Below are 24,843 nucleotides of genomic sequence, written 5' to 3'. Positions count from 1 at the left end.
TAAATGGTTATGGTTACTGATTACTGGTGTGGCTCCGACAGGCAGTTTAAGGAGTGCCCAGCAGAATAATGCTGTGTATATATAAACCTGTATATAAACCTGCCCAGAATTTTTATTTCCACTTCTCCATGTAACTGTTTGAGCTAAACCAATCCTCTCACACATGCACATTGTATGGGCTTTGCAGCCCTCATTTTCCTGCTACTGTTACATAATGTGTATGAAAAATGATACAGGGCGGGATGCGCTAACATCCGCGGCTCCACTTCACCGGCATTCTCATCCATAACAAATTGATTATGCATTAACATATGCAATTATTAACGTAAAGGACAGCTCTTGCAGTAAGATCTGTCCTGTGCATTGAGGCGCCATCCCTGAACTTCTGGGTCTGAGACCCTGTAGTCCCTCTGCGCATGCATAGCGTGACCGCGCCAGCCACATCGCTGTGGAGATAAGCCCATATAAGCAGGAGATACCCCAGCGCTACCCTGGGGTGCTGGTTTTAGTGCATTCGAAAGCGGGGGTTTTAGTGCATCCCGCCCACAGTGTGAGTAATATTAACCCATACTCTTTTAACTCTTTATGTGCACATAGCGTTCAAGACAGAATACGAAATAAAGGAGAAAGCAAATTTCTAGCTACTTAACGCCTGTCTCATGTCGTAACGCTGAATGCTGAGATTTGTTCTATTATATATAATTGCATAAATACTTTTGCTGAGCATAAAAAAAAACATGCTAATGTTGTTCTGCAGAGAGGAGTGTTAATGTGTTCTGTAGGTGGAAAGACATTTCTAGAGTAGTATTTATAAGGATTCTGGTCTTTTGAAATGGCTCAGTTGCTAAGCAACGGGAAATAACAGGCACATCCACACACCATAGCCCCCTAGTCAACTGCACCTCCCCCCTCTCTACTTTCACGGATAGAAATATACATCTTGTTGCGCTTACAAATAGTCTGTCAAGCGTACAGAAAAAAAAAAAAAAAACTTACGCAATATACTGAGCTGATACATTGCACAATTACTAAGCTCAGACCCAGAAAATAAATACAATTTTATGAAGTCCTAACAGTGCAAGAACCATGTAGAGTCTGTGGTGGACTTTTTTTTTAGAAATATGGTATTGTTTAGAGAACAACTTCTGGAAGAATTAAGATGGTAGACTGAATAAAGGTAGAATTTTTATACCGAATACAGCTATACAAGTAAGCAAATAGCAAGACAGGTGCTCAAAGATATAAACGAGCCCTACAGAGATCGCTCCATAATAGTCATAATTAAATGTCTTTTAATTAGATGGCAATCTTGCATACCTCTCCTCTCAGCGAATCAGTATCCTAAGGGACAAGATAAGGGGAGGAACATAACACAGGTGCTAGGAACGGAAGAAATGGAAACAGATTATATATCTGATTCAAAACTCCTAAGAGGATCAAATATATGAAAGCACCGTCTCCGCTTTGTTACGCAAGACTTTACAACAAAAAGCCAATGCAAACAAAAACATACGGTAGTGCAAATCAGTAGCTTTAGGAAGCCATGTGATTATTAGTCATATAAATCTGCTTCCTCCGACAGTGCAGTGTTGGCATAGTATACCCGCAGGGTGCATAAAATGGGCTGGGCAGTAAAGGAGGAAAGGCTCAGCTAATAAGTACTTGCTGCTGATTCCTCCAACAGATACTGCACATTGCAAATACAATCACTCTCATCAAGATACACAGTTTAGGGACCATATTGACAGCTGATGTGGTTACTGCGCTGCTAGATTCTTGCAGTAATTTCAGTCTACAGACTTGTCCTAGCATGATGGGCACAAACACATTGTACGGAGAAATCTATAAACAGGAAACTGAGTTTCTGGGATATCTGACCTGGTCATGCGTGATTAACTGCACACTAACTGCACCATTGGTATGACTGACAGAGGGTCCCAGCACTGCATGTCTGAACACTTAAGAAACCTGTAGCTTAGACACTGTACTGCGCACATTCCTGTCATGTCCCAGAGATTGCTCATTCCACACCTTGCAGGCCTGACACACCCAGGTAGGAGGGAGCGCCCGTTAGATCCCATACTACCAGGCACCACAGTGCACTGGACCAATTCATCCTTTTATGTGACCTCAAGGGCTTCACAGAGGTTACAGTGATTTTTTTTTTATATCCCGCAGTAATTCTATCTTATGCATTACTGGACATGGCCATCAAATAGTCAATACTACAACCGGTTATAGAGAAGTCATCGAAACCATCTTACATTAAAAAATGCATTCAAAAGAATTAAGTTTCATCATTAGAGAATCTGTAAGAAATATGCAGTGAGGGGTTACTGTAGTAAATCAAGTGCATGTATAAGTGCATTGTATTTGTTAAAATGAGACACCACCCTGCCTGAGTGCCCATGCAAGTGGTCATTATCTGCGCTGTAAATACTTAAGTCGTATTGACTCATAACAGAATATGAGGAACTACACACACACAATTAAAATGTGTTTTTCGTTGCTACCCCTATGCTAATTAAGCCTAGGATAATCAGTGACAGTGTTTGTGCATATGCACTGGAAAACCCCTGACCTGTAATCTGCAGTGATTGCATTTGCGGTCAACTGCATCTGTCACTGTCCTGCAGTAGTAGAAAGGTATCTCTGCCTGTAGCATCTGCAGGCTCCTGACATGATCCAGGGTCCCTGTCATCCAGTCACTGACCAGCACAGTACCAGTATTGGCAGAGACAGGACATGCAACAGGACAATGCCACTTACTCCTTGATGTTTCATGTATGATATGTAGTGTGCAACCAGAGGTTCCTATCGCTAACTAACTGAAGTTACATCACCATCATGCAGACCCTTCCTCCTTGGCATCGGGTGCCAGACTGCTGGGTCACTTACTCTGCAGTTGGGGTCCCGTTCACAGCAGTGCCATCAGGGGTGGGGTTGAGTTGGATGGGCATAGGCTTCTTCTTAGGCATGGCTGCTGTTGCTGCTGTTTATCTCTTGCTGCTGTTCAGAGTGGTGTGCAGGAGTCCTGGTGATGCAGGAGGAGGAGAGCTGGCGGGTGTCCCCGGGCTACTGCTGCTGCTGTCACTCTCTCTTCGCTGCTGCTGAAGCTGCTGCATCCGGGGGGCGGGGACACTTGTTGTGTTACATTGTTTCCCTGGCTTCTGCTATCAGCAGCCAATGGGCGGAGCCGCCGCACATACACAGGGACCACGGAAGCGCGTCACCCTGTGCTGGCAGAAGAGAGGGAGAGCGCCCCCTAGTCGCAAACATTCACACTTCTGCTGGCTACAAGAGACGACTCGGACCTACAGTTACAGTTAGGTCTCTACTATTGTAACATAAAAATGTATTTTCTCCAGCAATTAGCCGATTTCTGTCTTCTCCCTATCTATAGAAGAGAAACCTGCAGTGAAATCAACTATTTCAAAGAGTGTTCTTATGTCTCCTTTTTAGCGGCATATTTACAACAATGCGAAATTTTAGATTCGCACTATGAAAATTTTGAAGCATATTTATAATTTTTCTGTTGGCAGGAGATGGGCTGTGATAGGAGCTGTCTTGTCCTGATGAAGAGCTGTTAGATGCGTCCTGGATCGCGTCCTCGATGCACACTGCGCATGCGTGGCATGGATGTTGCAACCAATCAGATTCTATTTCTTATATTCTAGAAGGTGCTAAATAAATAAGATGTATAATCTGATTGGTTGCTAATGGGCCAAATCCCATCCTCAATAGAACTCCCATCTTAGTATATTTACCTCTACATGTATTATTACTGTCATCAGTTATGTTGATGATGATTTGATTCGTAGCATTACCAATAAAGGAGAGACTCACGCGTAACTGACCATGTTAGAAGACCTTGCTGCAAGTGTACTCCTAGGCTGGGACAAGGTCGACATGGTTTTAGGTCAACAAATGCGCTAGGTCGACATGGGTTAGGTCGACAGGACGCGAAGTCGACATGGGTTTTTCCTTTTTTTGAGCCGACATGTGCCCAGAGGCGGTATTTCATGCCCTACCATCCACTAGGGCGTGGTGGGACAATAAATTAGTGTACCAAGCGCAGCGAGGCACCGTGCCCGAAGCATGGCGAGCGAAGCGATCAATGCGAGGGGCTGCGGTTGACTTCCAACTGTGTCCATGTCGACTGTGTTGACATTCGGGTTAAAAAAAACCAGTGAAAAAACCATGTCGACCACGCGACCTGTCGACATAACCCATGTCCACCTAACGCATTTGTCGACCTTGTCCCATGTCGACCTAGACACCTGTCGACCTATAACCCTGTCGACCTAGATGCCTGTCGATCCAACGGTGTCGACCTAATGACTGTCGACAATACGATCCACACCCGTTTGGAGTGCCGGACCTTCTGCTTGTTATAGTTATAGCACACACATACAATGCCTCTGCCACAAGTGACACTCACCATTTAAGGTGGCTCTGGCTGGTGCTGGAGGTCTCCTCCCCTGCTCATGCTGCTGACTGGCGTGGCCAGGGCCGGCGCCACCACTAGGCAGCCTTAGGCATTTGCCTAGGGCGCCGGCTGCTGGAGGGCGACAGTTTGGAGCTGGTCCGCGCCGCATCACCCAGCAAGCCGCCCCCCCTCCATGGGGAGCATTGCGTCGCTGCGACCCGCACCACCCGCCAAGCTCCCCCCCCTGGAAAGTCACGGCCCCTCTCCTCCCATCCCTGGGCATCGCACGGCAAGCACCCCCCCCCCCATGGAACGTCACAGCGCTGGACCCCCCTCCTCTCCCCTCCCTGGGCAGAGTCGCGGCGGCGCACAGCTAGCCCCTGCGAAGGTCACGGCGCCATGCGCCGCATCACTGGACCCGGCAGCGTGGCCCCCCTGGAGCGGGTAAGTGTTTGAGCACCGGGGCGCCCACCCCCCTCCCCGTCTGGGACGCTCCGGTGCCTAGCACCGGCCCTGGGCGTGGCTGTACACTGTACATTACAGTGCCGTGTAGCTCCGTCCCCTTTTCGGGCCCCTGGCTGCACTGCTGGGTTGGTAAAACACTTGGGAGCCTGACAGTGGTGGGCTGAGGTAACTTACCCCCTGTGCCCCCAATTCCATCTGTCTTTATTTTGCTCTGCTGCTCCTGGGCTGCAGCACACTTTAGTAAGGAGACATTCTTCACAGGGAGAGGAGCAACAGAACACGAGGACATGCACTGAAACTAGAGGGAGGAAGATTCAGGGGAAATTTGAGGAAAAATTACTTCACAGAAAGAGTAGAGGATAAGTGGAATAGCCTCTCATCAGAGGTGGTAGAGGCAAATACAGTAGAGCAATGTGAACATGCTTGGGATAGGCATGTTGATATCCTTACAAAGAAATAAGGATAAAATATGGTTTTAGGCATGGTTGCCTACCTGACCCTCTCCTTCAGGGAGAAATTGCTCTATTCCTGGCCTTCCCTGGTAATGTACGATTGCCATTACGTGTGGTGAAACACCTTTCTTATCAATTACCTAGCTCCCCACAGGTGATGACAATCGTACATTACCAGGGAAGTCCAGGAACAGAGCATTTTCTCCCTCATGGAGAGGGTCAGGTAGGCAAGTATGGTTTGCAGTAACATGTTTAAAAAAGGGGGCAGACTAGAGGGGCCAAGTGGTTCTTATTTGCTGTCAAATTCTAGGATTATATATTTCTATGTTACAATCAGTGGCGTAACTATAGCACCGCAGCCCCCGCGGTCGCGGGGGAACGCTGTGCATATGGGGGCGCCGGGGGGGCTGCGGTGCTATAGTTATCCCCCCGCCCCCCATCCCCCGCATGCTTACCTGTCCGCGCGTCCCGGCTCCCCTCCTGGCTTCAATCAATGCTATGGAGACGGACCACGATAAAATGGCCGCCCCATAAAGCAGACTGTTCTCTGAAACTGTCTGCGGTATGGGGGAAGCCATTTTATCGTGGTCCGTCTGCATAGAATTTATTGAAGCCAGGAGGGGAGCCGGGACGCGCGGACAGGTAAGCATGTGGCAATGGGGGGAGGGGCAGGCACGGGGGGCCGGCCGGATGGACGGGGAGGGGGGGCGCCCCCCCATTAACGGCGCCCCAAACAAAGCTACGCCGCTGGTTACAATAGATGGGACTAATGGCTTTTTATGAGTCTGGGCAATAAGTGGCCCTGCAGCTGTTGATGAACTACACATCCCAACATGCCTTGCCTTAGTTTTGCTATTTGGCCATGCTGAAACTGATGCAAGGCATGCTTGGATGTGTATTTCATCAACAGCTGGAGGGCCGCACTGCCAAGTTTTGAATTTCAAATTCAAATGCGACTATGGGACTATTTCAGACCTGATCGCATGGCTGCGAATTGTAGACCAAGCAATTATCAATAGACTGCGCATGCATACAGCCCATATAACCCATTTATCACTGGCCAAACGCAAGGTGATTGACAGAAGCTGGATTTTGTGGCTGCCTGTTTTCTGGGAGTGTCAGGTGTGCCCAGGCATTTGAGGGGAAGTGGTGTGACATCAGCTCCGGCCTGAACAGTCTGTTTCTGTTGCAGCTGCTGAGTAAAGGTGCGTACACACAGGGGCGATTTTGTATAATATCGCGGGGAATATGGTCGCTAAGCGACCATATTGCCCACAATGGGAGTGTGCACCGGCGATATATCGCCGGGTGCGCGCTCCCGTTTTTACCCCTGTAGTGATCGCTAGTCGCAGGAACATGCTCCTGCGACCAGCTGATTACCACTGCCGGGCTCCCCCCGGCAGAGGTTCCTTCTCATCAGCGACCATCTCTAGTCGCTGATGAAAAGGAGAAACTGAGCAATATATGGCTCAGCCATATATTGCTAGCAATATATGGCTGAGCAATATATATCCCCTGTGTGTACGGGGCTTTAGTCCTGGGCTACGCACAGACTGCACACAGTGATAAAATCCTTCATTGGTGAGCAGCTTGCAAATGGATTTGGCTCCCAAAATTTGCAGCCCAGCGAGCAGGTCTGAATTAGGCTCTTTCTATCATTGTCTACTCAATGGCTGCTGTAACTGCCATTAAGTGCTGCTGTATGTCACAGTAATAAGTAATAATGTACCGCTGCTATTTACTATGGGCGTTCCCCAGATAACGCAGGCATTTCCTAGTCGTTGGGAGGGAGGGCCGCTGACGTCATCAGTGGCCTCCTTCCCCACATGGCCATCACAGCATGGAGTAAGTCCTGGCTTACTCGGCACTGCGAACAGAGAGGAAAACCATTAGAATCTGATGGTGAGTGCTTTTGAATGGTTTTCTCCTCATGTGCTCGGCTGCGTTCACATTAGCTACTGTGCACATGTGTGGGTAGGGTTACCACCTTTCCCCTTTAATTCCGGACACATATTAATTACACAGGTTCTGTGGCTGGCTGACTTCAAGACTCCATTTCACCTGATTTTAAACTTCAACAGAACCTGTGTAATTAATATGTGTCCGGAATTAAAGGGGAAAGGTGGTAACCCTATGTGTGGGGGTAGTGCGCTTGGTGGACGGCATTTACCTGATCGATGGGCTCAGAAACTCGCAGCCCAGCAATGATGTCTGAATCGGGCCCTATGCCATAGTTGCATCGGGAGCCCCAGTGAAAATCCTGCTGCTGTTCAATGGCAGTTTCATGCAGCCAATGAAAGGAAGAAGTCATATCCGCATGTGCGGCTACTGTCCACGCCTGGATAAAGTAACCCATTGACAGACATAGCTAATGTCATCCTAAGAAGATCATTAGGTTTTAGCGAAATGGCTTAACTTTTGCCACGTGATTATCTATTTCCAACGTGCCCATAGATGTCTTTGGGTTACGCACAGATAAATCTGTTATTGAGTGCACTTTTAATGAAACAACTTGTGATAGGGAATCACATACACTGGATCAGAAGAAGTCTTGGTCTTTTGGTTTTGATTTTTGTTTCAGGTGAACAGCATACCAGGAAAATCGGCACAACAAGAATGGTTACAGCATTGCAGGAATCACCGCATAGTACAAACACTTCAGGAAGCTCCAGTGGTCCCTATTGTAGCCAACACCACAGCCGATCACTTGGGCAGCTAACCCACCAACAAGAGCAATGACCCTCTGCCCTGGAAACCCTAATATCAGGAGAGCAAAGGTGCTGCTAATCAGCCCAACCTTGACACAGTTTCCTTGCTGCTGCTGCTGCTGCTCCAAAACCTGGACTGGATCATCCACATTATCCTCATGTGCGAATATGCTGTCCTGTGCTAGTTTCCTATGGAGTTTGGGCTAATCACAGGATAATAAATATACTCTGTAGTCCTTACACTGGTTGCTGACTGATGCATTGTCATGGGATAGTAGATTTTTACCATTCTGTATTTTTTTCTTTGCGATTGATGTATAAAAATATTATTTAATGTCGCTGTCACTACATTTTCTGACCATTTGTAAAGAACTGACTCAAACACATATTCCTGATCACAGACCCTCCAGCTTTGAAAGTGATGAATATATTTACAGCCTTAGCTGTACTAAATCCAGTAGGTACCGCTCAGCACATTTCTCACAGTGACAGCTAGGTAGGGGTGACTGAATTGCCAAAAAGTTTTTATGTGATGTTATTGTGACAGCGATGAATGCAGCTTCTCTTACCGAACAGGAGGGAGACTAAGGGCCTAATTCAGACCTGATCGCAGTTCTTATAACGGGCAAAACCATGTGCACTGCAGGTAGGGTAGAAGTAATCTGTGCAGAGAGAGATTTATGTGCGTTATTTTGTTTCTGTGCAGGGTAAATATTGGTTGCTTTATTTTAAGACTGCAATATAGATTTCCGTTTGAACACACCCCACGTAAATCTAAAGGGGCCTACAAACGGGGAGATTTGCTGAGCGTTCTGAGCGATCTGTCAGGGCCAGTGTTCTCTTGTAAGAACAATGGCCCCTGACTGGCGATTAAGTAAATTTATTCAGCATGCTGGATATTAATTGCCAGGAGTAAGCGATGCGCAGGGCTGTGCATGGCTATCGCTGTGGCCCCTACACATGGAGTGATGTAAGGGCATCTAGTGAGAGCACATAGAAAATGCCCTGAAATCAACCGGTGTGTAGGCCCCATTACTCTTACTGCACATGTTATTTATTGCCCCACCTGCATGGCACATTGTTTTGTCTATTTTGAGAACATATTGCCCTGCAATCAAGTCTGAATTAGGCCATAGAGCCCTATACACATTACATGACATGGGGCAAATCAGTGCATTTGAGTCCCCTCCACACCCATTTCATGGGGAAAAAAATGTAAACAAAACCAAACAATTACATGCCCCTCCGGTAGTCACATGCCACCTCTCCATATGCTTCCATACAGTGAATGATGTCAGCACTCTGGATAGCTTCAGCCATGAAGCAGGAAGAGAATGCTGCTTGGTCGCTCTGTTTGTGTGTGATTCACAATCATGGCAGGATTGAAGCTCAGAAGGAAGATAACCACAACTCAATCTGCCCCAGCTCAAAAGCATCTAGAATTGGGGGGAACTTGGGCAGCTGCCCATTGGGCCCATAAGTTAGGATGGCCCTGGGCATGCGCAGTCATTTGATAAGCTTGCGAGCAGGGCCCTCCTACCTCCATGTCGGTTTGCATCTACCCAGTTTGTTTATGTTGCCCTATATATAAGAAACTGTAAATATATAATCCATAGGATTATGAATTTGCACAACAGCGATTAAGTATGAATAACTGCCTTATTACAAAAGTGACAGTCAGGAGCCACTTGTATGCAGCAGTGGTGGAAAAAACGCATGCATGTCAGGACCATTTTTGGGGCATGCCTCAGCCTGCTACCTCAATCTAGTAGGTCGTTAAATGGCTTCATTGTCTAACTTTGTGGGGCAAAAGTGTTACTCAGAAGCTCTGTTTGGAACACATATCAACATATTTTGGGCCGACACCCTTAGGTTGACGAAAGGTACTCCTCCACAAGGAAGGAGAGGGGGAAGGTAGCGCTGTGACCTGTGTTGATTCACTAGCAGCTGCTGTTAGATGTCGGGTTAGTCAGACCCGAACTGTGCAATACAAAAAAAAAGGGGGAAGCAGCGCTGGCTATGTAATGTATGTGATAACGATTGGACTGATTGTACAATTTAGAAACAATACATTTTATTATAACATTACCAATAAAAACGATAAATCAACCGGTACAAATTGTAACTGGCTTTTTTTGGGGGGGGGGTTTAAAAAGCAATATGAGGACTGTCCATTCCTATCGTGCCTGGGGTCAGGACCATAAAGTGCAAATGCATACAAAGGGTTTAGGGTTACCGTCCACCTGTAGATAGGAGGCTGGGGTGTGTAGTTTGTCTCTCCCTGGGACTCAAGGCCCGAGTTGGAATTTGGGGCGAGTCACCTTCCAAAGTAGGGGAGTCACCCAGAGCTTGATTGTCCAAATGATGTTAATGGAGTCCTTCCAGATGGTGGGCAATGACCAAAGTGCGGCAAGGAGTGGTCCAAAAAGAAAGGGTCCAAGGCTGGTCTGGAACAGTCCAATAAAACTGGGTGTGGGCAAACACCTATTAGGTGTATAAACACCCTTAGGTTGACACCTATAAAAGGTCGACATGGCTTTGATTGACATGGGGTATAGGACAACAGGGACTTTAGGTTGACATGACAAAAGTCGGCATGGTTTTTAAAAGGATTTTTTGCAGTTTTTCATACCCGACCATCCACTAGGGCATGGAGGGAGAATAAAATAGTGTGCCAAGCGTAGTGAGGCACCGTGCCCAAAGCATGGAGATCAAAGCCATCAACGTCAACCACCGCGAAAAAACCCACCGTGTTGACCCAATGACCCAAACCCCTGGAACGTTCCTCATCACTACCCTCAAACACTAGCAACATGTCAATCATGCTGCAGCTTTTGGGTCGCTGCGAGCGGCATTGCAGTACCTGATCTGTACATATGTGCAGGTGCCGCTCTTGAGCATCCGCAGATCATAAAACATTGGAGATTTAAATAAATATAATATTTACGGAATCTCTGAATCGGGCCCTCAGTTGCTGTTCCATCTACAATATGTCTCATACAGAATACAGCTATTTTCATTTTCACATACAAGGAGTATATCAGACAAAATTAAAATATTATATAGATATCCAAACTTAACAATAAGAAACTGACAAAGTATATGAAGTCCGTATAGCACTTTGCATAAAGTTTTGAATCTTGTTCTGTCTATATATGTGTTTTTGCATATGACTTTTGCATACAACAATGAAATGTAGAGAAATGGAAACAACCTTGAGCCTTGCTGGTATCGATGTTGTACAGAAAAGCATTTATACAAATACTGTATGTGAAGGTAAATGAATGGATGCGAATTTACATTATTATACACTTGTATAATTTGAACAAGTAGAGAATAAGAAATAGAATGAGAAGCACTTTAAAGCTGGGTGGGGGATGGGGAAGCAGTGTGATCACGTGAGCCAGATTCTGAGGTTGACGCAAATCCTGTTGTGACAATACATAGCAGATCTGTGCGCATTGAGTCAGACCCCACAGATTGAACTTGCAGCAGGTCCAATTGGATCGGACCCATCAGTGGCACATCGCGCATGCTTTTTAGTGTTGGTCCGATCTGTAGGTGTATACCAGCGGTGAAGCACTGCTGGCACACACCTTTGTGCAGCGGCAGGGTCCGGGCTGCGCTGAGCGTCCGGCGGAGACGATGCAGTGTCGGGAGGAGCAGTGTCAGGGAAGCGCTGAGCCGAACTGCAGCCAGCAGCGGCAGAATTGATATATATTTTTTTTTTTTACAGGCTGAGTTCTCCAAGCAAGAGGTTTTAGAAACATACAATTGATATATAGCCCGCCTTGGACAAGGCTCCAATGGACAATATATAATTCATATAAATTCCAATCAGATTAAACATTCACAAAATGTATTCAACCGTGGTGCATATATTTAGATACATAGGGGTGTATTCAATGCTTTCTGCGAGCTGTCACAGCTCGCAGGGCCAGTATTCAACTGACCTCTTGCACACGTCGTTTCCCCATACTTGCCTACCCTCCCGCATTTAGCGGGAGTCTCCCGATTTTTCACTCCTCCTCCCGCTCTCCCTCAAGTCCATCCGTTTCTCCCGGTTTTTGTTCCATTCCCCCCCCCCAAATGCACTGTGCATGCGCGAGCGTCATGTCTCGGGGGCGGGGCCCTAGTGTCATTGAGCTGCATGCCGGGTACCGCGCGGGGCTGTGTGGGTATCCGGCAGCAGCAGAGTGAGCGGAAGCCGGGAAGCGCACGGAGTAGGAGGGCACCGTGGACAGAGAGGAGCAGCAACTGTGCATGGCAGCGGGACTGTGAGTGACAGCGGGAGCCGGGAGCAGCGACTAGCGGTAAGTATAACAGTCTGCAACCTCTCTCCCCCCACCCACTAAGCCTGCTTTTTTGTTTGGTGGGAGGTGACTGGGAGTATGGGGGGTATATGTGCCAGGCATGAGGTTGTATAAGGTGTGCCCAGGTGTGTATATATGAGGTGTAATGCTGGGTGGTGACTGTGGGTATGGGGGGTATATGTGCCAGGTATGAGGATGTATAAGGTGTAATGCTGGGTAGTGACTGTGGGTATGGGGGGTATATGTGCCAGGTATGAGGATGTATAAGGTGTGCCCAGGTGTGTATGTATGAGGTGTATTGCTGGGCGGTGACTGTGGGTATGGGAGGTATATGTGCCAGGCATGAGGGTGTATAAGGTGTGCCCAGGTGTGTATGTATGAGGTGTAATGCTGGGAGGTGACTGTGGGTATCGATGGTATATGTGCCAGGTATGAGGATGTATAAGGTGTGCCCAGGTGTGTATGTATGAGGTGTAATGCTGGGTGGTGACTGTGGGTATGGGGGGGTATATGTGCCAGGTATGAGGATGTATAAGGTGTGCCCAGGTGTGTATGTACAGTATGTGGTGTAATGCTGAGAGGTGACTGTGGGTATGGGGGTATATGTGCCGGGCATGAGGATGTATAAGGTGTGCCCAGGTGTGTATGCATGAGGTGTAATGCTGGTCGGTGACTGTGGGTATGGGGGTATATGTGCCGGGCATGAGGATGTATAAGGTGTGCCAAGGTGTGTATGTATGAGGTGTAATGCTGGTAGGTGACCGTGGGTATGGAGGGTATATGTGCCGGGCATGAGGCTGTATAAGGTGTAACCCAGGTGTGTATGTATGAGGTGTAATGCTGGGAGGTGACTGTGGGTATGGGGGTATATGTGCTGGACATGAGGATGTATAAGGTTTGCCCAGGTGTGTATGTATGAGGTGTAATGCTGGGCGGTGACTGTGGGTATGGGAGGTATATGTGCCGGACATGAGGCTGTATAAGGTGTGCCCAGGTGTGTATGTATGAGGTGTAATGCTGGGAGGTGACTGAGTATGGGGGGTATATGTGCCAGATATGAGGATGTATAAGGTGTGCCCAGGTGTGTATGTATGAGGTGTAATGCTGGGCGGTGACTGTGGGTATGGGGGGTATATGTGCCAGGTATGAGGATGTATAAGGTGTGCCCAGGTGTGTATGTATGAGGTGTAATGCTGGGCGGTGACTGTGGGTATGGGGGGTATATGTGCCAGGTATGAGGATGTATAAGGTGTAATGCTGGGTGGTGACTGTGGGTATGGGGGTATATGTGCTGGACATGAGGCTGTATAAGGTGTTCCCAGGTGTGTATGTATGAGGTGTAATGCTGGGCGGTGACTGTGGGTATGGGGGTATATGTGCCGGACATGAGGCTGTATAAGGTGTGCCCAGGTGTGTATGTATGAGGTGTAATGCTGGGCGGTGACTGTGGGTATGGGGGTATATGTGCCGGACATGAGGCTGTATAAGGTGTGCCCAGGTGTGTATGTATGAGGTGTAATGCTGGGTGGTGACTGTGGGTATGGGGGTATATGTGCCAGGCATGAGAATGTAGAAGGTGTGCCCAGGTGTGTATATATGAGGTGTAATGCTGGGCGGTGACTGTGGGTATGGGGGTATATGTGCTGGACATGAGGATGTATAAGGTGTGCCCTGGTGTGTATGTATGAGGTGTAATGCTGGGCGGTGACTGTGGGTATGGGGGTATATGTGCCGGACATGAGGCTGTATAAGGTGTGCCCAGGTGTGTATGTATGAGGTGTAATGCTGGTCGGTGACTGTGGGTATGGGGGGTATATGTGCCAGGTATGAGGATGTATAAGGTGTGCCCAGGTGTGTATGTATGAGGTGTAATGCTGGGTGGTGACTGTGGGTATGGGGGGTATATGTGCCAGGTATGAGGATGTATAAGGTGTGCCCAGGTGTGTATGTATGAGATGTAATGCTGGGCGGTGACTGTGGGTATGGGGGTATATGTGCCGGACATGAGGCTGTATAAGGTGTGCCCAGGTGTGTATGTATGAGGTGTAATGCTGGGCGGTGACTGTGGGTATGGGGGTATATGTGCCAGGCATGAGAATTTAGAAGGTGTGCCCAGGTGTGTATATATGAGGTGTAATGCTGGGCGGTGACTGTGGGTATGGGGGGCATATGTGCATGGTCTGGTATCCCCTCTGTACAAATTTCATTTTCATCCTATTCATTTGTAGCAGTTCATCAGATGGATCATTGCATATTCTATGGACCGGGAGGAATTGAGAAAAGGGGAGACCATTTTTGAGGGGTGTGGGAAGGAAGCTAGATGCCGACAATAATGTATTGCAATCTGTCGGTTTTGTATACACAAACGTCTGCAAAGTGTTAGCCTTTTTTAGTGATTGATACATCAAGAAAATGTAGTTTGTTCATGCATTTAAAAAGTAAATTTGATATTTGCATCTCCTTAGTTCAAGTCACTAGACACGCCATTTGGTTGATGACACACCCCTTCAATGGTGCGCGACGCTGCGCTTGGTGCATTTTGCTAGCATCTAAAATCTCCCTCATTTTGCTTTTCAAAAGTAGGCAAGTATGCGTTTCCCCCTCGTTAGGTTTTTGGAGCGAGGGGGAAATGGTGTGTGTGGCCGCTAAAACAGTGAGACTTGCGGCCAAATGCAGCAGGCTCCCTGCATTAGTCATTTGGGGGAATCCTGGCTGTCCTCCGACAGTGAGAATTCTCCCAGAATGTTAAATATGGGGAGCGGCCATCGCAGGGGTTAAACGGCGAGGATTGCTTGTTTTTGGTGATCCCCTCTGTTTAACCCCCTCGCCGGCTGCATTGAATTCACCCCATAGTAGATTCCCACCAATTCATAGAATGCTGACAATGTACTATAGATTATTTTACTATAGTACATTGTCAGCATCCTATGAATTGGAGTGAATCTACTATGTATCTCAATATATACACCACGGCTGCATACATTTTGTGAATGTTTAATCTGATTTTGAATTTATATGAATTATATATTGTCCATTGGAGCCTTTTCCAAGACAGGTCATATATCAAGTGTATGTTTTTAAAACCTTCTTTCTAGCATGAGTGTAATAAAAGTTATATTTTAAATTATCCACTATTCTAAAGTTTAAAAGTATGCCTCCACCAAGAAATTTCTTTGTCTTTGACCTCAGTTCGCGATCAAATAAATTCCAATCAGATTACACATTCACAAAATGTATTCAACCGTGGTGCATATATTCATCCTCTGTATGAATTCTATATATTCAAATTTCTGGGGGAACCTCCAGCCACTTTAAAATTATTTGATTACAAAATGTATCACTAACAGTTGGTTCTCATATTTATGCTCACTATAGAAATAAACTAGGTCCCTTATCTAGTGCGGGATACACCTCTTGGCTATTAGCAAGATTAAAAGGTTGGAACTAATACATAAGTCCTTATTAACCCCTGACATTCTGGTGGAACTACAGGAAGCACTATCATCATTAAATAATTTATTGAATGAGGGCACCCGTAGGGCATTCCGCTGCTGTCGCCATAAATACCATAGATGGGGAAACAAACCGGGGAAATTGCTTTTGAGAGCCCTACGAGCCCAACCTACATAAAAGAAATGAAGGGTTCTTCTGGTGCATTACATGTCACTGACAACAAGATGGCAGAGATTTTCCATAAATATTATACAGCTCTCTATAATTTGTCATCCCGTCGCTCCCTTTGTAAGCTCTTAGTACATGAGACTGCAGTAAAAAAATATTTAGGAGGAGGGGACATATAGGAGGAGACAGCGTTTCCTGCTCTCCCTGATAACATAACGTCTGTCCTAGAAGAACCTTTCAAAGAGAGGGAGCTGGTGGCGGCCCTAAAGTCCTCCCCATCTGGCAAAAGTACAGGCCTTGATGGCTTCCCAATAACGTACTACAAAGCGTTTCAAGATAAACTCCTGCCGCTTCTTCTCCGTGCCTGTAATGCAGTTTCCTTAACGTCCCCCTTTTCTACCCAGTCCTTGAGAGCCCATATTACCATTATACCGCAAGAAGACAAAGACCCATCTTTGCTGTCCAGCTACCAGCCCATCTCCCTACTAAACGTAGATGTTAAGTTATATGCCAAATTATTGGCAAACCACCTAACTCCACTGATACCAAGGGTGATTCACCCAGATCAGGTTGGTTTTGTCCATGGAAGGGAGGCAAGAGATAACACCATAAGGGTTATTGATGTGATAGAACATGCCCAGTCGACCAAGACCCCTGTGATTTCCACGGACGTTGAAAAGGCCTTTGATCGTATAGTCTGGGTGTTCATGGAGGCGACATTGCTATGCTTGGGAATAGGTGAAATATTTTTGCAAGAAACCCTTGCTCTATATCGATCTCCCAAAGCTCAGGTCAGAGTTAACACTCTACTCTCCAGCCCAATAACCATCTCAAACAGAACCAGACGAGGATGACCACTGTCACCGTTAATATTTGTTTTATGTATGGAGGCTCTGGCTAGAGCCATTAGAATGAATCCAGATATCAACGGGTTGACAGTCGGTAATACAGAACACCGCATATCTCTGTTCGCTGATGACCTCCTGGCAGTTATTACAAATCCTGCGGTGTCCCTGCCCAACCTTATGAAGGAATTCTCCCGTTTTACAGCTCTAAATATTTCTCTACCTGTTGAATTAGTTTCGTATGTACTTATATTTTAGTTGGGTGCCCACTAAGCTATTTGCTTAGTTTTCCGCGTACGCTCGCCACGCTTCGGGCTCGGTGGCTCGCTATGCTCGCCACACTATAAAAAATCAACTCCATGCCGACATGGATAGTGGGGGTATGAGCGTACTAACTATAGTGGGCATCCAACTAACATATAAGTACCGTTTCGTCCCTAAGCCCAATGTTCCCCTTCACATGGCATCCAACCATATTAAATACTTAGGCATTCTTAACCCCTCCTGCATAAACTTTTCCCCTTAGTCTCCCCCCTCTGTTGGCGATGTGGCAGGGAACGGGGAACCCTTATACATATATGTTGAGCTTGCCCCCTGATTACGGTCTTTTGGAATAAGGTTATTTAACTTTCTTCTGAAATACTGGGGTTCCAAACCCCCATTAATCTGGACTTCTGGCTACTCTCCCACACTACCCTCTATCAAAATACAAGCAATCACTTCTTAAAACCTTAACAACGCAGTGAGAGCTGTGATTCTGGTCCATTGACGGTCTCCAGATCCTCCCACGGTTTGAGAATGGTTCCAGAGAATGGAGTTCTACAGAGCCATGGAAGATATATATTACTCAGCATTAGAAAATCACTCAGATTACACAGCCACCTGGCTCAACTTTAAAATCACTACCACCTATAAAGGCCATATACCAGGGGTCCTCAAACTATTTTGTTCTGGGACCCGATCATACAATAAAAATAATTGCAGGACCCCAGCAAGTTACTGCAGAAGGTCATCACATCACATCACATGTGTAGTCAACAGACAGCACATACATGGCAGCATTGTGGAGGCACAACATAATGGGAGGAGTCTAAAATAACAGACAATTCAACAGATTTTCCAGACTCCTTTCAGACCGCACTTAAAAACCGGTATATTGCCGTTTTTTTACCGTTTTAAAACGGTAATCTGTGCGGTCTGAAAGGTGCAGGACCACTTTACCGTTTTACAAAAGCCGATTTTGTAAAACGGTTAAAATGGAGGGTCCTACCCTTTTCAGACCCGGTATTTTGGCATCAAAATCGGGTCTGAAACGGTATTTAGGACCCAGCCAATGAGCTGGGTCCTAAATTCAGTGCAGTGAATATTTAATGAGTGCTCATTAAATATTCATAGCACTGGAGCCGCCCCCCCGAGCCCCCCCCCCCCTAGCGCGCGGGTTAACATCCCACGATGTGCTCCTGTGTCCATGCTTCCCAGCTTCATACATCTCCCCCTCAGAGCATCAGCTCCTGTGCCCACACTTCCCTGCTTCATACATCTCCCTCCCAATAGAGCGTCAGCTCCTGTGCCCACATTTCCCTGTTCATACATCAGCCCGAGGTGGGAACACATAGTACCTCCCTAGCAACGCTCCCTAGCAACGCTCCCTAGCAACGTCCAGCGTCCGGCGGCTGCTGGGATACGGACACAGCGGCGGGGATACGGACACAGCGGCGGGGATACGGACACAGCGGCGGCGGCGGGTGCAGGTAATGTACCATCACTGCTCTCCCTATACCGTCCTGGGGCTCACTCTCCGGTACCAGGCGATAGGGATACGGACACAGCGGCGGCGGCGGGTGCAGGTAATGTACCATCACTGCCCCCCCACCCCCCTATACCGTCCCGGGGCTCCCTGTCCGGTACCTTGTGGGGGGGGGGGGGGGATTGTGCGTGTTAACCCGCGGCAGGGGGGGGGGGGGGCGGCGCGCTGAAGACTGGCTTTGACCCTGTATTTGGAAAGCTTCCAAAAACGGGTCTGCCAGTGTAAAAAAAAACGCACTTAAATGGTAATATACCGTTTAAGAGATGCGGTGTGAAAGGGGTTTTTTCCTGGCAGACCCGTTTTTGGAAACGTTTCAAAATACCTGGTCAAAGCCAGTTTTGCGGTCTGAAAGCAGCATGACTGAGATTAGAAAAGTCATCAGCCTGATGATCAGCAACATGGAGTCACAACCCCATGCTGAGAAGGTCGGGACCCACTTTCTGGTCAGGACCCACAGTTTGAGAACCGCTGCCATATACCAATAGATTCCCCATAACTCTGGCTGCCAATATAAATCAAACAGGCCAGAGAAAGTTTTACCTACCAAACACAACTGGTTCAACTATCCTTCTCCTATGCCCATAACTCCACCTCCCCTTCTTTCCAAACTCTATCCTCCCCCTTTCTATCTCCTTTGTCTTGTCAATTTTGCTGTTAATACGACTAAAGTTTCAAAGCATTATGTTCTAAGTGCTCCATCAAACTAGTTATATAAATAGAGTTATTCTCTAATGTACAAGGACAAAATCTATTGTATCTTTGGATGATTTAAAATGATTGCCCTCACTGTACTGCTGCAAATATAATGTTGTACTGTATGTTGTCATGATAATATCTTAGTCTGTACATCTTTACATGTTTGAAATGTCTGTAATGATTTTATTTCTGAAAAACTAAAATAAAGAATATATAAAAAAATAGTTGCAGGACATCAGCAAATATTTAGCATCACCCAGGGGTGGGCAACATACGGCCCAATCCTGCATAGCCCACTGCCCCCCACCAGTGCGCAATGACAAGCAACCCGACTGGCTGAGCTGCGTGTCATTGCGGACACTGGGCTTGCGAGAAGTGAGTGCAGCGTCCAGAGGAGAGAGACACAGTGGGGGAAATTTACTAAGATGTGTATTCTACTTAACATGTGATGTTGCTATGGGCAACCAATCAGATCCTGGCTACTATCTTCTAGAGCAGGGCTGGGCAACACCGGACCTCCAGATGTTAATGAACTACAAATCCCAGGATGCTTTGCATTAGTTTTGCTATGTGGTCATGCTAAAACTGATGCAAGGCATGCTGGGATGTGTAGTTCCTCAACATCTGGAGGGCCGGTGTTGCCCAGCCCTGTTCTAGAGGGTGCTAAATAAATAAGAAGTAGCTTCTGATTGTTTGCCCATAGCAACATCACATGTGAATGTCAGTGTATGAATGAGAATGTCCATGTACAGTATGAATGAGAGCGTCAGGGTATGTATGGATGAATGAGAGCATCAGTGTATTTATGTATGTATGAGAGCATCAGGGTATATATGAATGAAAGTGACAGGGTATGTTAGAGTGAGATGTCATTGTATGAATGAGAGCATCAGGGTATGTAAGAGTGAGAGCGTCAGTGTATGTATGTATGTATGTATGTATGTATGAATGTATGTATGTTTGTATATATGTATGTATGAGAGCATCAGGGTATGTATAAATAATTGTGCCAGTGTATGAATGAGAGCATCAGGGTTTGTATAACTGAGAGCATCAATGTGTGTATGAATGAGAGTATCAGGGTATGTATGAATAAGTCCGTCAGTGTACAGTGGGCCTTATTCTGGTTGGAGCGGCCAAACGTGCGTACGTTCGCTATTAACGTACGCTATCCGCACGCGGCCGTTGGGGTTAAGTCCACCCACAACTCAGCCGCATACGTACGGCCAGAAACAACGTCGAAGGGGAGTGGCGTACAAATGTGCGTACGCCAACGTACACGGACGGGCCAGCCCTTACACTCCGACAACTGGCGTACAATTGAGCGTACACCACCGTTTACGGACGTCTCTCGGCCGTCTTCCCACCGACTTCTTGCGGCTATCTGAGCGTACGCCAGCTTGCACGGACGGGTCCCTATAGTTTTCAATAGAAAAGTCAGCTTATGTCACCGCTCGTGAGAGTGAGCGTACGTCCGTGTACGCTGACATACCCTTCACATATATGGACCTGCAAATCTTGCCTTTCAACTATAATTATGAAAATTAATTAATTGATTGAATTAATTAATGTGCAAAATAGTGGGCATGGGCTTAAAACATTGCTGAAACATCCTTTGTAGGTGTTAGATGTGGTTTATGTTATTGTATCATAAATACAAAACCTATGTTTGTATTAGAGTGAACACGTTGACACATGTCGACTTGTGTAGATTGAGTGTGCTACTGGGTAAAGTCTATGAAAGCACATAGTGAATGTGTCTAACTGTTTAACAAATACCTACCTTAGCATATATAAGCAGGTCTTAAAAAGATTCTTACCTTAAATTAAACAAACCTTTAAATGTAGAGAAGTATGGAAAGATAAGCTTCCAATGTGTTTGAGTGCTGTGTGTGGCTTGCAGGTAGTGAAATCATGGTTTGGACTTAATAGACTGCAGCATTGCTTATTACATTCAGGTGTATGTGTTTGGTAGTAAGCAGCGTAAATTAGCAAACCCAGGCGCACGCTGGCATGCGGTATCTGTAGGGGTGGTCTGAGGTGGCGGTTGGCGGCCGCCTGTTTTGTGTCCGAAATGAACGGTGCTGTAGTCGATCGTGCGGTAGTAGCACCGCTCATTTTTTGTGCACACCCCCGTGTACGCCCATATTTACGCCCATTTTCCCTCATTATTTCGGCCGCTCCCCTCATCACGCCCCTATGCCGCCCCCAATGCCCGTACACTCGCGTACAGGTTTTTTCGCACGTAGAGACCCGTCCGTAAGCGTTGTGGAGTGTTCGCGCCTGCGCATTAGCGAATGTACGCATGTGCAGATCATAAAAAACCCCGGGACGTCCGCGTACGGCCCGGCCGCTCCAACCAGAATAAGGCCCAGTATGTATGAATGAGAGCGTAAGTGTATGTATGAATAAGTGTGTCAGTGTATGAATGACAGCGTCAGTCTATGGATGAGAGCATCAGGGTATGTATGAGCATGAGAGTGTCAGTGTATGTAAAGCACATGAGAGCATCAGGGTCCTATAGATTGTAAGCTTGCGAGCAGGGCCCTCCTACCTTTATGTCGGTTTGTTTCTACCCAGTTTGTTTAATCACTGTTGTTTCCAATTGTAAAGCGCAGCGGAATATGCTGCGCTATATAAGAAACTGTAAATAAATAAAATAAATGTATGTATGTATGTATGTATGTACGGGGGAGATTCTCTAAGAATCTCCGCCCCCCTTCGCCGCCCATCGCATTTATAATTATCGCATATGTTCTAACATATGCAATAATTATAGCAAAGGACAGCTCTTGCGTTAAGATCTGTCCTTTACAGTGAGAGTCGCCGGGTCCCAGCAGGTCCCGGCGGCTCCCCCCTCCCTCACACACACGGCGCTGCTGCTGCGCCGGGCTCTCCTCCTCCCTGCACCCGGAAGAGGATCAGTGCAGGGAGGAGGTCAAAGGTCCGGGCAGCACTGCGCTGTGCTGCCCGGACATAGGTGAGGGGGGCGATGCGGGGCGGCGGGGGTCCGTGCGGGGCGGCGGGGGGTCGTTAACCCAGCGGGGGATGCTTACAGCATCCCAAAATGCTGGTAAAAACCCCGATAACGGGGTTTTTACTGCATTTTTCGCTTAGAGAATCTCCCCCTATGTATGTATGTATGTATGTATGAGAGTGTCAGTGTACAGTGTGTCTGCTTGAGAGTGTCAGTGCATGTATGAATGGTATGTATGTATGTATGTATGTATGTATGTATGTGTGTCGGGGTATGTATGTATGTATGTATGAGAGTGTTAGGGTATGTATGTATGTATATATGTATGTATGTATGTATGTATGTATGAGAGTGTTAGGGTATGTATAAATGAGAGCATCAGTATATGTATGAATGAGCATCTGGGTATGTATATATGAAAGCATCAGGGTATGGATGTATGGAGTGTCAGGGTATGTACAGTATGTATGTATGTATGTATGTATGTATGTATGTATGTATGTATGAGAGTGTCAGGGTATGTATGTATGGATGTATGGATGTATGTATGTATGTATGTATGAGAGTGTTAGGGTATGTATGTATGTATGTATGTATGTATGTATGAGAGTGTCAGGGTATGTATGTATGTATGTATGTATGTATGTATGTATGTATGAGAGTGTTAGGGTATGTATGTTTGTATGTATGTATGTATGTATGTATGTATGAGAGTGTTAGGGTATGTATGTATGTATGTATGTATGAGAGTGTCAGGGTATGTATGTATGTATGTATGTATGTATGTATGTATGTATGAGAGTGTCAGGGTATGTATGAGAGTGTTAGGGTATGTATGTATGTATGTATGTATGTATGTATGTATGTATGTATGTATGTATGAGAGTGTCAGGGTATGTATGTATGTATGTATGTATGTATGTATGTATGTATGTATGAGAGTGGTAGGGTATGTATGTATGTATGTATGTATGTATGTATGTATGTATGTATGAGAGTGTCAGGGTATGTATGTATGTATGTATGTATGTATGTATGTATGTATGTATGAGAGTGTCAGGGTATGTATGTATGTATGTATGTATGTATGTATGTATGAGAGTGGTAGGGTATGTATGTATGTATGTATGTATGTATGTATGTATGTATGTATGAGAGTGTCAGGGTATGTATGTATGTATGTATGTATGTATGAGAGTGTTAGGGTATGTATGTATGTATGTATGTATGTATGTGAGTGTCAGGGTATGTATGTATGTATGTATATATGAGAGTGTTAGGGTATGTATGAATGAGAGCATCAGTATATGTATGAATGAGCGTCTGGGTATGTATATATTAAAGGATCAGGGTATGCATGGATGAATGAGAGTGTCAGGGTATGGATGGATGAATGAGAGCGTCAGTGCATGTATGTATCACCCTATGCCTCTACTGTACATCAGTCTCTCACAATCAGTCTGTCACCTGTCACTAAATATACAAAAAAATAGTAGCGCTAAACCAAAGTAAAAACAATATCACATTTAATGTATAAAGTGCACAAACAATTTAAAATGGACTAATTCATAAAACAAATGCACCAGCACCTACAGAAATTAATTGCCTGGGAATAGGGTCCATTCCTATAAACGTCGCCTGTTTCCGGAAAAGTAGAGAGTCTCTTCACATAAAAGGTATGAATGATATTTACCGCAGGTAGTCCCAAATATGGTTCTTAATCCTTCTTAGGATGGCAAACCGTTTGAAATGGAGTCCTGAGGTAACACCCTCAAAACCAATTGTTGGACCTTGCTCTAATGCCATCCTAAGAAGGATTAAGAACCACATTTGGGACTACCTGCGGTAAATATCATTCATACCTTTTATGTGAAGAGACTCTCTACTTTTCCGGAAACAGGCGACGTTTATAGGAATGGACCCTATTCCCAGGCAATTAATTTCTGTAGGTGCTGGTGCATTTGTTTTATGAATTAGTCCATTTTAAATTGTTTGTGCACTTTATACATTAAATGTGATATTGTTTTTACTTTGGTTTAGCGCTACTATTTTTTTGTATATTTCTTGTCTATCCCAGGGGACTCTCAATCCCCCCCTAGTAGCTGCTCCACATTACAACCCACCACAGCGCCCATTTAGGTTGTTATTCAACCATCTGTGTGTGTTTTGTCACCTGTCACTACCTGCTTCTCTTATCCATCACCTTCCCGTCTTACAGATACGGCACCCCACCCACTGTTCCAAGAGTGTAAATGCAAATCACCCATCCCCCCCTGCGACCCCTTTTCCTGCCATGGTACTGGATGTTTTAAGTGGCTCCCCATCTGAAATAATTGCCTACCCCTGCCCTAATGTATGAAGAAGTAGTGGTACTTCCTCATCTTTGCGGCCACCGCTACGCCAGCTACGTTAGCCGCTATTCTGAAAGCAATTGCTGAGGCCTGGCCATCTGTTTCCAAGAACTAAAGGTACTTTCACACCATCCTCCTGTGTCCACGCCACCATCTATGACCTTTAAAAGGTTGTGGTG

At 46.1% G+C, this 24,843-nt stretch overlaps 1 protein-coding gene across 1 annotated transcript in view; it reads right to left on the bottom strand.

The window, feature by feature from the left end:
* MAP2K1 (mitogen-activated protein kinase kinase 1) overlaps positions 1–3,171 on the bottom strand; it is a 35,156-nt gene extending 31,985 nt beyond the window's left edge. The window contains exon 1 of the mRNA XM_083184361.1: positions 2,899–3,171. Coding sequence (XP_083040487.1) covers positions 2,899–2,978 — 80 coding nt within the window. The 5' untranslated portion in view covers positions 2,979–3,171. The remainder of the gene's footprint in view (positions 1–2,898) is intronic.
* Between the last annotated feature and the right edge of the window lie 21,672 nt (positions 3,172–24,843).

This window comes from Crinia signifera, chromosome 4 (assembly GCF_055691185.1).
Source record: "Crinia signifera chromosome 4, ASM5569118v1, whole genome shotgun sequence".
Lineage (NCBI taxonomy): Eukaryota > Metazoa > Chordata > Amphibia > Anura > Myobatrachidae > Crinia > Crinia signifera.
The sequence above is the reverse complement of the archived record's forward strand: the minus strand, read 5'-3'. Positions and strand labels throughout refer to the sequence as shown.